Source organism: Pyrus communis, chromosome 10 (genome assembly GCF_963583255.1).
Source record: "Pyrus communis chromosome 10, drPyrComm1.1, whole genome shotgun sequence".
In the NCBI taxonomy this organism is placed as follows: domain Eukaryota; kingdom Viridiplantae; phylum Streptophyta; class Magnoliopsida; order Rosales; family Rosaceae; genus Pyrus; species Pyrus communis.
The window spans coordinates 10,293,460-10,306,728 of NC_084812.1; the positions used below are offsets into that span (position 1 = coordinate 10,293,460).

The 13,269-nt window shown below is 36.9% G+C and overlaps 1 protein-coding gene across 1 annotated transcript; it reads left to right on the forward strand.

Annotated features, from left to right (window-relative positions):
- Positions 1–2,736: 2,736 nt before the first annotated feature.
- On the forward strand, positions 2,737–8,711 carry LOC137746578 (probable disease resistance protein At5g66900). The gene is made up of 10 exons (XM_068486594.1): positions 2,737–2,964; positions 3,287–3,902; positions 4,017–4,420; positions 4,703–4,893; positions 5,039–5,138; positions 5,262–5,922; positions 6,039–6,442; positions 6,735–7,090; positions 7,236–7,441; positions 7,589–8,711. The coding sequence occupies exons 2-10, from the start codon at positions 3,296–3,298 to the stop codon at positions 8,428–8,430; spliced, it is 3,771 nt and encodes a 1,256-aa protein (XP_068342695.1). The 5' UTR covers positions 2,737–2,964; positions 3,287–3,295; the 3' UTR covers positions 8,431–8,711.
- The last annotated feature ends 4,558 nt before the right edge of the window (positions 8,712–13,269 follow it).

Genomic DNA, 13,269 nt, shown 5'->3' on the forward strand with positions numbered 1-13,269 from the left:
GAGTGCCATGACAGGATGATTAAAGACTACTTCATCAAATGTTCGAGATATCATCCTCATGATTTTCGACGGCGATATCGGATGAGGAGAGAGCTTTTTAAAAGCATTTTGAATGCAGTTGTCCACTATGACCACTACTTTGCAATGAAGATAGATATTATAGGCCAACAAAGTCTCACCTCATAAGAAGCTCACATCTGCATTTCGAATGCTAGCTAATGGGTGCTTTGCAGACTCATTGAAAAATATTGTTGATGTGTAGCGATCACTGCTATTGAGAACATCAACCACTTCTATAAGGCAATTAAAGTCATATATGGACAGACAAACCTCTGAAAGCCAAATCGTGAAGACTTGAAGAGGCTTCTACGTAAGGCAGACACAAGAGGCTTCTCTGGCATGATAGGAAGTCTCGATTGTATGCATTAGGAGTGGAAGAATTGTCAAATTTCTTGAGTAGGCCAATTTAAGGGCCGTCGCAACAAGACAACCATTGTGATTAAGGTTGTGACATCTTACGACACTTGGATTTGACATGCATTCTTCGACACCTTTGGATCAAACAACGATATTAATGTTATTTGGTTTTCTCCCTATTCGAAGATGTTGTCTATGGATGGCAACCAAAATAGAGGTACAAGGTAAATGGTAATAGATATGAGCTAGGTTGCTACTTAACTGATGATATTTATCCTAGCTGGTCTACCTTTTGAAAAGTTATTATCATCTCGATGGTGCAAAGATGAAATTGTTTTCGTGGAAATAAGAGTCTTACAGGAAAGATGAAAGATCGTTCGGATCTTACAAACTCGATGGGTCATTGTTAGAGAGGTTGCAAGATTCTGGAGTATGGAAAACCTCCATTCAATCATGATGACATACAAAATTTTGCATAACATGATTGTTGAAGATGAGTACGTAGAAATTGAAGAAGATTTTGATGAAGATGTCGATGGCGACCAACCAATATATGCTAGAACTATGGCAAGAGACGCTGAATATCTCGTTGCAACCACATATGAGACTCAAGAGGATAAGGTCACACTGAGTGAATACATGACATGTCTTGCTAGAATTCAAGCTCCTCAAGTTCATGACACACTTGGAAAAGATTTGGTTGAGCATATATGGCATTGAGAAGGAGAACGGTGATTATAGACTAGCTTGTAATAAATTTAAGTATGCTGGTGTGGTTGTTTCCTTATAATAAATTTAAGTGTGCTAGTATGTTGGTATTTCCATATATTATCTTTCTTTGTTGCAAATAGATTTTTTTTTTTAAATTTCAACAATTAATAAACCATAAAATTAATAAATCTTCATTAATAAGCTACATAAAATTAATACAAACAATAATTAATAAACTATATAAAATTAATTCAAACAATAATTAATAAACTACATATAAATTAATACAACAATTACTAATCACAATAATATTGACCATCTTGACTTGCTGGTGGATTTGGTGGTGGACTTGGGATATAGGCTTAAAATGAATTATCATCTTGAAAGATACTCGTTGTGGCATTCTTTCCAATAATTTCCTTTTGCTTATCACAGGAGAACTTCTTCATATTTGGAGTCTATTTGTTGAGGTTCTCCCTAATCATATCAAAATCGAATCTTTCTTGCTCCATTTCCGATTGCTTCTTAAAGGCCAAGCACATTTGTATCGCTTCCTCCTCTTGAAAGTCTTGGTCTCCAGACAATTTTACAACTCTGGAAGAAATCGTTGCACCAATTGGATCTTGCATCTTCCCCTTTATCTTTACTTCTTTTTGTTTATCTCTTCCCGGGAACCTTGGAAAAGAAGAAGTTGGGATCCTTCATTGCCAACATTTGTGCTCGCGTCTTCACTAGAAAATAAATTTTCCCCTTGTTGGTCCGCATCGGTTCCTCATCTTGGACAACTCTTGAGGACGTCCCAAGCATGATGCTACTTAAAAGTTTTTGGATGAATTTTGACTCAAATATATATTTTGTAAATTATTTTAGCTGTTGAATTTAAATTTGGACTGTTACATTTTTTTTTTTTTTTTTACTGTTGGATTTGATCATATTAAATCTTAGATGTTGGAATCAATGAATTTATAAATATAAAACAAAAAAATAAAATAAATTTTAAACTTGGATCGTTGGATCAAGCAACAATCTAATGAATCACTGTCGTAGGATGAAAGAAAGAGTCGTTGGGCTCAATTGGATGGACGATAGACCCACGTGCACAGAATCACCTAACTGTTAGTCTTTCGCACCTCACGTCTTGCTCTACGCGCTCAGCCAATTTAGGGTGCGTCCACGGGCATATGTGGGACCCTTTAAGGGTTGAAATGAAATTAAAAGAGAAAATACAAGATAAATTTTGAGACTTACTTCAAAAATTAGAGTGAGTCTTGTTGCAAAATTAAAATTTTCAAAATATAATCGGTGATAACTTGTCAAATATAATCCTGGTGGCCGACCGTAACTGCAATTCTGCAAGTAGGAGGAATTGTTAAACATTAGTCATATGGACAGGCTTCCTCTCAAGATCCTTTCTTTCTAATCCATCAAGTTCAGAGATTCGAATCATTAAAATTTGATCTAATAATTATAATAATAGTCTACTTTAAAAGTTATAATAACTTTAACAATTGGATTAAATTTTAATAATTCAAATCTCCGAATTTAATGGATTAATCCTTTCCCATACTGCTCATCGGCTCTCTATGCTGTTGTCGCCTTTCGAAATTTGCCTTCACAATTTATTAGGATAAGAAGCAATATTTTCTGAGAAAAATACAATTCTGGTCGCCATCTACCTGCAATATGGTTGTTGGATTCTCTCTTTCGCTCTCACCATGAAGCTTCCCAGACATGGTGATGCGGTTTCCTGATTAATTTCCAAGTCTCCCTCCACACTCAATCAGCTATTGCTTAAGTCAACGCGCTCCAACTCCGAAATTTCTATCGAGCTTCAAAGTAAGTATTTCTTTGCCAACTCCCAGATGGTTTGTTTATCCTATCTTGCTTGATCACCAACAACGTAAGAGAATATCGAACTCTGTATTGCTTGTTTTCTGAATCTCTTTATTTTGGGTTCCAAGTTTAAAAGTGTCTCATTTTTCCACAGTTTCTAATCTGTTATTGTTTTGGGAAAGTGGGTAAAATCAAATCTCAAATATCGAAGACATACTGAAAAACTGATGATTTCAGCAGCCGGGTGAAAAATGATCGTTGTCGTAAATTTTAGATTGAAACTTTGTAAGTTTTTCTGATTTTGGTGTTGGTTTTTGCTGTTAAGAATCAAGGAATGAGTGGAGTAGGCGACCTTTTCGGAGGGGCTGGTTCCACCAAGAATGTAATGTTTAAGCCCCTACTCAAAAACCTCAAATTCAGGTTAGACTCTTTGGAACCATTGTTGAAAGCTATAGAAGAATCCAACAAGAAATTGGACCTATCGGATCAGGAACTCATAAATTTGAAAGTACATTTGGAGGAGGGCATAGATCTCGTCCAAAAGTGCAAAAAGATTCGACGGTGGAGCGTATTATTATACAAAAGGTACAAGTACGCCAACAAGCTGATTGAATGGGATGCATCTCTTCAACGACTTTTGGACATACTAAAAGCTCAGGGACTAAGGGATGTGAAGGACAGTGTGGTTACGTTGAGGAATATAGAGAACGTGATCAGCAGAATTGAATCGAATATGGTGATACTGAAACAACCCGACAGTGATGCTTGGTGTGCAGTACCTGAACTTCCGCCGCTCGTGGTTGGATTGGATTTTCCTCTAAAGGAATTGAAGAGGATGCTTCTAAAGGACGAAAATGTGTCAATGGTTGTGCTAACTGCTCCTGGAGGATGTGGGAAAACCACTTTGGCTACAAAGTTTTGTCAAGACAAGGATATCAAAGGTATCATATATTATAAGTTAGCACTCTGAATTGTATATGTTTTTTCACTTTGTACGTCTATGGCAGATTTAAATGACGCCTCAATGACTGATTTATTATGTTTTCTCTGGATAGATACATTCAAGGATAACATCTTCTTTGTCACGGTTTCAAAAAAGCCTAAATTAGAAAATATTGTTCAAGATCTATATCAACGCAAGGGTTTCCAAGTACCTACTTTCCAAAACGAAGTTAGTACAGTGACGTGGCTGCAACGTTTTCTGAAGGAAGAAGGGCAGAATCCTTTACTGATTGTCCTGGATGATGTTTGGCCTGGATCAGAATCCCTTTTGGAGAAGTTTGATCAATTCAAAACGGAAAATTACAAGTTTTTGGTGACATCTAGGTCTGAATTTCGGGGATATGGTTCCCCTTATTATTTGCAGTCATTGGATCATGGCAATGCAATGAAACTTTTTCATCATTCAGCATCCCTTGGACATAAGAGCTCTCATATTCCAAAAGATCTTCCAGAAAAGGTACATTTTAGTTGCAATGCACATGAAATTAGTTGATTTGGTTTTGGAAAATTATCAAGAAATTATGTTCACTTTACTTAAAGCATCCACATTCGAGTGAATGAACACATCCATTTACCATATAAAACTGTGAGGAGTCATGCATCTAAGCATACTTGTGGACTAAAACTAAAATTAGAATACTGTACGTAGTTATTTAGCCATTTTCTCATCTTAGTAACTTGAATTTTGGCTCTGCAAGTTAAAAGTTAGTTGATTTTGTTTTGGAAAATTATCCTGCAGATAGTTGAGCGTTGCAAGGGATTTCCACTTGCTATTAAAGTGGTGGGGAGATCGCTTAGCGGGGAGCCTATAGAGATATGGCAAAAAAGAGAACTTAAAATGTCCAAAGGTTTTTCTATTCTTGATTCAGAGTGCATTGCAAACATCTACGAGCTTTCCAAACGAAGTCTATCTAATCTTGTTGTCACAAGGTGTGCATGCTTTATTTTCTCTTGTATGATATTTTCACTCGATTTTCCCCCTTATATTCATGACCGGTTGATGCTGATAACTTGTTATTGCAATATGTTGGTTGAAGAAATCTCTTCTAAGAAAATTAGTTTTGATCATGACCAGGAAGGACAAGATGGAGGGGGACGGAGACTATAGTGAGCACTTTGTTACCCAGCATGATGTTCTTCGGGAGCTGGCTATCTACAACACAAAAAAAGGACCGGTAGAACATAGAAAAAGACTGATCATTTCAGCAGCCAATTTCCCTGTTATTTTCTGTTGTCGTAAATTTTAGATTGAAACTTCGTAAGTTTTTCTGATTTTGGTGTTGGTTTTTGCTGTTAAGAATCAAGGAATGAGTGGAGTAGGCGACCTTTTCGGAGGGGCTGGTCTCGGAACACTATTCAATGCGCTGTATGATGTCCTCAAGGAGCTGATCACCAAGAATGTAATGTTTAAGCCCCTACTCAAAAACATCAAATTCAGGTTAGACTCTTTGGAACCATTGTTGAAGGCTATAGAAGAATCCAACAAGAAATTGGACCTATCGGATCAGGAACTCATAAAATTGAAAGTACATTTGGAGGAGGGCATAGATCTCGTCCAAAAGTGCAAAAAGATTCGACGGTGGAGCGTATTATTATACAAAAGGTACAAGTACGCCAACAAGCTGATTGAATGGGCTGCATCTCTTCAACGACTTTTGGACATACTAAATCTTCAGGGAATAAGGGATGTGAAGGACGGTGCAGTTAGGGTGAAGAATCTAGAGAAGCTGCTCAGCAGAATTGAATCGAATATGGTGATACCAAAACAACCCGACAGTGAAGCTTGGTGTGCAGTACCTGAACTTCCGCCGCTCGTGGTTGGATTGGATTTTCCTCTAAAGGAATTGAAGAGGATGCTTCTAAAGGACGAAAATGTGTCAATGGTTGTGCTGACTGCCCCCGGAGGATGTGGAAAAACCACTTTGGCTACAAAGTTTTGTCAAGATGAGGATATCAAAGGTATATCATGTATTATAAGTTAGCACTCTGAATTGTATATGTTTTTTTACTTTCTACAACTATGGCAGATTTAAATGACGCCTCAATGACTGATTTATTATGTTTTCTTTGGATAGATACATTCAAGGATAATATCTTCTTTGTCACGGTTTCAAAAAAGCCTAAATTGGAAAATATTGTTCAAGATCTATATCAACGCAAGGGTTTCCAAGTACCTACTTTCCAAAACGAAGTTAGTACAGCGACGTGGCTGCAACGTTTTCTGAAGGAAGAAGGGCAGAATCCTTTACTGATTGTCCTGGATGATGTTTGGCCTGGATCAGAATCCCTTTTGGAGAAGTTTGATCAATTCAAAACGGAAAATTACAAGTTTTTGGTGACATCTAGGTCTGAATTTCGGGGATATGGTTCCCCTTATTATTTGCAGACATTGGATCATGACAATGCGATGAAACTTTTTCATCATTCAGCATCCATTGAACATAAGAGCTCTCATATTCCAAAAGATCTTCCAGAAAAGGTACTTTTTAGTTGCAACGCACATGTATAGTAAAAAATTAGCTGATTTGGTTTTGGAAAATTATCAAGAAATTATGTTCACTTTACGCAAAGCATCCACAATCGAGTGAATGAACACATCCATTTACCATATAAACCTGTGAGTAGTCATGCATCTAAGCATACTTGTGGACTAAAACTAAAATTAGAATACTGTACGTAGTTATTTAGCCATTTTCTCATCTTAGTAACTTGAATTTTGGCTCTGCAAGTTAAAAGTTAGTTGATTTTTGTTGTGGAAAATTATCCTGCAGATAGTTGAGCGTTGCAAGGGATTTCCACGTGCCATTACTGTGGTGGGGAGATCGCTTAGCAGGGAGCCTATAGAGATATGGCAAAAAAGAGAACTTGAATTGTCCAAAGGTTTTTCTATTCTTGATTCAGAGACTGAATTGCTGCTCTGCCTTGAACGAAGCTTGGATGCCTTAGATAAAGAAATCATCAAGGAATGTTTCTTAGACTTAGGTTCATTTCCAGAAGACCAAAGAATCCCTGCAGCTGCCCTCATTGATATCTGGGCAGAGTTATATGATTTAGATACAGATATAGAGTGTATTGCAAACATCTACGAGCTCACCAAACGAAGTCTAGCTAATCTTGTTGTCACAAGGTGTGCATGCTTTATTTTCTCTTGTATGATATTTTCACTTGATTTTCCCCCTTTTATTCATGACCGGTTGATGCTGATAACTTGTTATTGCAATATGTTTGTTGATGAAATCTCTTCTAAGAAAATTAGTTTTGATCATGACCAGGAAGGACAAGATGGAGGGGGACGGGTATTATAGTGAGCACTTTGTTACCCAGCATGATGTTCTTAGGGAACTGGCTATATATGACACAAAAAAAGGACCGGTAGAACATAGAAAAAGACTGATTATTGACATATGTGGAGACAAACTTCCAAAATGGTGGAGAGAACAGAAGCAGATGAAGGCCCGCTTATTGTCCCTAACAACTGGTTGTTCTATCTCTCCCTTTCGCTTTAGCAATTACATAGACATGCACAAATAAATATTCATTCCCCACGCACGTGTGTGCACATTAAGTCGTAATAATACTTTCATTTTAGTTTCTCCTCCCCACACTCACAGTTGTTACTTTGCAGATGAAGGGTTTTCAACAAAATTGCACAACTTGCAAATGCCAGAAGCTGAGGTTTTAGTGTTGAATTTTCAGACAACGAACTATGCTTTACCCGATTCCGTGGTGAACATGGGTGAATTGAAGGCTCTGATAGTCACAAATTATGGTTTCTTACCTGCTGAATTGAGTAACTTCCAACTTTTGAGTTCATTAGCAAATCTTAAGAGAATAAGATTAGAACGCATCTCAATTCCTTCCATAACCAAGAGTCCCATACAATTGGCAAGTCTGAAGAAGATATCCTTGTTCATGTGTAACATTGGTCAACCTTTCAACAATTATTCCTTCTCAATCTCATCAGCATTTCCGAATCTAGAGGAAATGAACATCGACTATTGCAGTGATTTAATTGAATTGCCCGCTGAGGTTTGTGATCTTAGTAAACTCAAGAAGCTCAATGTTACTAACTGTCATAAGCTATCTGCCTTGCCTGAAGGGATTGGAAAGTTGGAAAATTTAGAACTGTTGAGGCTAAGATCCTGCACAGATCTGTCGAAGCTTCCAACCTCAATGAAGAACCTTGGAAAGGCAAATTTTCTTGACATATCTGATTGCTTCAGCATCAAGGTGTTGCCCGAAGACATTGGTGAAATGAGTAGTTTAACAAAGATCAACATGAGACAATGCTCAAGGTTGCAAGAGCTGCCTTCATCAGTCATGGATCTTGAGCAGTTAGAGGAAGTGGTCTGTGACGAAGTGACAAAATATTTATGGGAAGCTTTCTCATCGTTTCTCAGCAACGTAAGGATAATCGTGGCCAAAGAGAATATCAACCTAAATTGGCTCCACAAGACTCGGTTCTGATACATGTGTTTCCTCAGTGAGTGCTGCTCTTCAAACTCTCTGTGGTCCGTGTTTAAGTGTGACTTTTTAAACTCGACTGTAACATAGTTTCAAATTCCCCTGTACACAGTTTCTTGACTCTTTTGGTTATAAGAACAAGGCCATATTTTCTTTCTTCTAAAAGTTGTTGAAATGATATATTTAAAAAAAAAAAAAACAATAGGCTTTTGACATAGAAGTCGTTGAAAAAGTAGATTATGAATAACGGTATACTTTATAAGAAAATACACAAATTCAATACTTTAGAAAATGAATAACATCGACTATACTTAAGAGGAAAATAATACTTTAGAGCATGTCAATACTTAAAAAATATGACTTGGCTTTGCAATGGGAAGGGCACTAAGGAATTTCGCATCTGGGAATCACTAGGAATTAGTTAGAGCGTGACAATTAGGTAAATGAGGAGGTTCTTTTCTCCAATTGAGCTCTTGAAGTATTTTCATATAAAACTATAGTTTTGGAACAAATAATTGTACATTAGAAAAGATAGCTAATGTTTTTAATAAAAAAAAGGGAGCTGATTTTCATTAAACAACGTTGAACCTTTTGTGTATATTCTATGAAAACATAAGGGAATTATACTATATGTAACAACCCGTCCAGGAATTTACGGAACAAAAGGGCATATTTGTAATATTACTAAATTTGGGATATTTATTTTAAAAATTGATTTTGGTCTTAATTGGTGTGCCCAAAGGGGTCCATTCTTGATTTTGTCCCCTGGCCCACTTGGCTTTCTCCTTCCTCCTTCCCGTGTGAAACTCTTTCTCACTCTCTCTTTCTTCCCATCACTTTCTCTCTTTCTCTCAAGCACTCCCCGGACCCTCTCTCTCCTCTGCAACGCATCCTCTTCCTCATCCCCTAGCTTAACAACAACAACAACCCTTCCCACTAGACATAGGGATCTCGAGAAATCCAGGTAGACCTTTGTGGAACCCCAACAGTAGTCACTGTTTAGCGTCTTCCCTATCGGACATCGACGTGTTTTGTGACTTTTTCGACGTTGGTAAGTTCCCTCAAACCCTTGGGATGTGTTTTAGGGTTAGATCGAAGCTTGTTTTGAGTTGTACATACATGTTAATAACAGAAAATAGCTCGGAGTAGCTTTTCCTAGTTTTTCGGTGAGTACCACCACTTTCGAGGCATTTTTCGGCCAAACCACGGTGCGTTAGCTGTCATGCAAGGTACCATTCTATTCATCTCGTTGAGTACTACAACTTTGGTTTTTTAATCACTTGATTTGGTTGAGTATCGAAGAAGTTATGGGCGTTTGATGTTGTGCCTAGAAACTAGCCAAACCTTGGCCTGAAAACGGGTTAAACCTGACCCACAACCCTAGTCGGCCCAAACTCATGGCCCAATCCATAATTGTGGCCCATTGAACCCAGCCCAGTTACAAGCCCAAACCCAAATGAGACCCAGCCCAACCCAGTTGCCTAGGCCCAACCTTGCGACCCAAAACCTTCCGCCCAACCTGAACTGGCCCATCCCAGAACCCTAGCCAGCGTGTGGACACGTGTGAGCCCTGTTTTGGCCGGCGCATGGAGCACACACGCCTTCACCGGAGGTATAGTGCTCCACCGCCATCCACATTGGCGTCGGCAGCTTTTCAGGCCGACTTTTTAACGATCCAAATCGGCACGTGGCAGCGCATGCGGCTGTGAGTAGGGGTACCCGAGGTCCCCCCTTATGTTTTTTGACGTCCTGAATCTGTTTATAACGTCAATTTCCCAAAGTTCAATCGTTATGGTAGAGTTTTATTAATTGGACCCTTTACGCGCTTAGGTGCAATTGTTTATGGCGTTCCATCCTCTCTTGTTTGCATGGCTCTTCGACGGCGAAGTAATTGTGAGTGGACCCCTTCTAAAATGCATATTTTACTATTATAAATGCATACATGAAAAGCATGATTTTTATGACTACGTTTTATGAAACGTTTATGAGTAGATTGTTTTCACGTTTTATGAATTATCATGCTTTATCGACCTTACATTCTTTGTGGTATATATGATTGATGACTATATACATACATACGAACGTGGTTTTACGATATGACGTTTTAGTTACTGGGCTCCGATTGAGATATATATATATATATATTAGAAATATTATGCTAATGTTTTTATGTACTTACTTAGTGGTTATTCATATGATTTGCCTATGGGCGAATGTCCTAACTACGAGCGAATTATATTGCCTACGGGCGAATGAAATCATTAATTGACTTCAGTTAGGTGATGTAGGGCCTACGGCCGAATGTCCTGCCTACGAGCAAATGATCTTCCTACAGGCGAATGTCCTGCCTATGGGTGAATGATACTGACTATGGGCGAATGATACTTTTATATCGGCTTCGATTGGGTGCTGTAGAAGCCTACGGGCGATTGTTATTTATATATGGCTTCAGTTTGGTGCTGTAGGAGCATACGAGCAAATGAAGGCCTTCGGGCAAATGAAGAGTTCTATATGCCTTTGGGTGATACTAATACCACTATTTAGCACATTATATATAATATATGTTTTATTGAAAGGATTTATGGCATGTTAGGGTTTTCGGAAAAACCTATTACTTATTATGCTATACGAGTTTTCTAAACCTAGGTGTTACTATGTTAAAGATTAACTGTTTTAGTATTATCTATATATCAACTTGGTCCACTCATGTTTTGTTTTGCGCCCCCTCAAGACTTAGAGTCAAGGCTTACAATCCCGGTGTCAAGGCACTCCCGCATCGGCATCTTTGAGTCCTCTCGGTGTAGGACCCATCCTTTTGTTCATTCAATTTTATATTATTCCTTTTTAGTGTCTCAGATTAGTTGTATGACTCTGAACACGTTCCACAATTGCATATTCATTATAATTAAATTTACAAGTTTTATTTATGTCGGTTAATTATTTTTAGTTCTCATGCATTCTAATATGGTTTCGTCACCTTCGGGTGTTGGCTTACACGTGCCTACCTTGGTGTTTGGAGAATATCAAGGTTGGGCGTGTCAATATAGTCTCCTCAAATAAAATTCTCAGTTTTGTCATTTTTCGCTAACTTATAATTCACGCAAACGAGATCAATTTACCAATGAAAAATATGAAACACATAAATGAGATCAATTCGTATGCACATTAAACATGATAGAGCTCATGTGAGTAGGAAAGCACATAATTTCCACATGTTTTCATAGCATATGCAAAACTCATAAAGAAAATTATACTGACAAGAAACAAAAAATATTTTGATTAATTAATCAAAATCAAAATTTTTGTGCATATTCTATGAAAAAAAAGAAAGAGAGGAAATTATACGATTTCCTCACATGAACTTTTAACTCTGTCATTTTTCGTGAACTTGTGATACACACTGCAATGGGATAAATTCTTCAATGAACTTTTGATACACGTAAATGAGACATATTCGTAAGTTTATTGAAAATGATACATTTTCCTTGTATTTTCATAGCATATGCACAAAATATTAATGCTGAAAAATAAAAATTTTTAATGTATATAAGTATAATATTTTCTCATCTTCTAGTACAAGTTATGTGCATATTCTACAAAACCAAAAATAAAACAAAAACTTGCATAAAGCCTATGAATTTTTTTTTTCTCAACATTAAGCCTATGAATTCACTCACAATAAAATAGAAAACATTGTGTGATAAATGTAGACGTTGTCATATTAGCTAGAACAAATATACTTTTCCCTAACACCAATTTTTGTGCATATTCTACGAAAATGCAAGAAAATTATATTTATCAACGAACGTATCGTACTATAAATGAGATCAATTCATAAGTTCATTGAGCATGACAGCCTATATGAGTAGGGAAGCGTATAATTTTCTTATGTTTCCATAGCATGTGCACAAAAAAATTTAATGTCGTTGAATAACTTTTTATTTGTATATAAGTATAGTTTCTTATCTTCTAGTATACCAAAAGGAAACCATATAGTCAGGGGCATAGGTATTAGGATTAAGGTGGCCCCAGGATTATACGGAGTTCGAAAAATATGTGAATGTCTTCTTAGGATCCTTCCAATGTTTGGCAAGGGTTTCTTTTGTACCCACTAAGTGTTTGATATAATGTTTGCTAGCATATCTCGACATTGCGTTGACATCACTCAACAGATTCTCTCAATATCATTCATCAGATTGCTTTGGCATATATCAATATATGTTGATATATACGCAACATAGTTTGGCTGATAACAACTAACTCACCAAGTGTTAAACGACATGCCTCAATGAATAAATTGAAATTTTCTTTTGCATGATTCCCACTCTGTTTATATGTAAACAACTTGAATTTTTAATATTGAGACTCTCCAAAGTTCAATCCTAGATCTACCACTATATATAATAGCATCTTCATAATAATTTCTCTAAATAACTTACACATACTAGACCTATGAATCCACTCGCAACAAAATTTGAACTAAAAAAAGTCATCTTGTAATACTCTTTAATGAAATAAACAAGGGACTTAAAAGGAGGGCAACGTGACTTTCTTTCAGCACTATAACAGTTCTTTTAGAAGCTATATATTTGATTGTATGAACAATAAAGTCGCACAGTTTAAATTAAAACCTCATAAAGAAAATTACACTTTTTAGGAATTAAAATTAAACTACAAGACCTACAAAATTTACTAATCAACATTGAAAACTGTTGTGCATATTCCATGAAAACATAATGAAACAATACTATAGTTTCTCATAGAAATTCTCAACTCTGTTAAATTTTATGAAGTTGTGAGACGCGTTAAATGGGCGAATTCTTTTTTGTGGGCAAACTTCAT

Bases quoted from the DNA above. Each gene is read 5' to 3' on its own strand.
- LOC137746578 (XM_068486594.1), top strand. From the start codon at position 3,296: ATGAGTGGAGTAGGCGACCTTTTCGGAGGGGCTGGTTCCACCAAGAAT. The intron at 4,894-5,038 runs GTGTGCATGCTT...GATCATGACCAG, and splicing joins TCTAATCTTGTTGTCACAAG to GAAGGACAAGATGGAGGGGG. The intron at 7,091-7,235 runs GTGTGCATGCTT...GATCATGACCAG, and splicing joins GCTAATCTTGTTGTCACAAG to GAAGGACAAGATGGAGGGGG.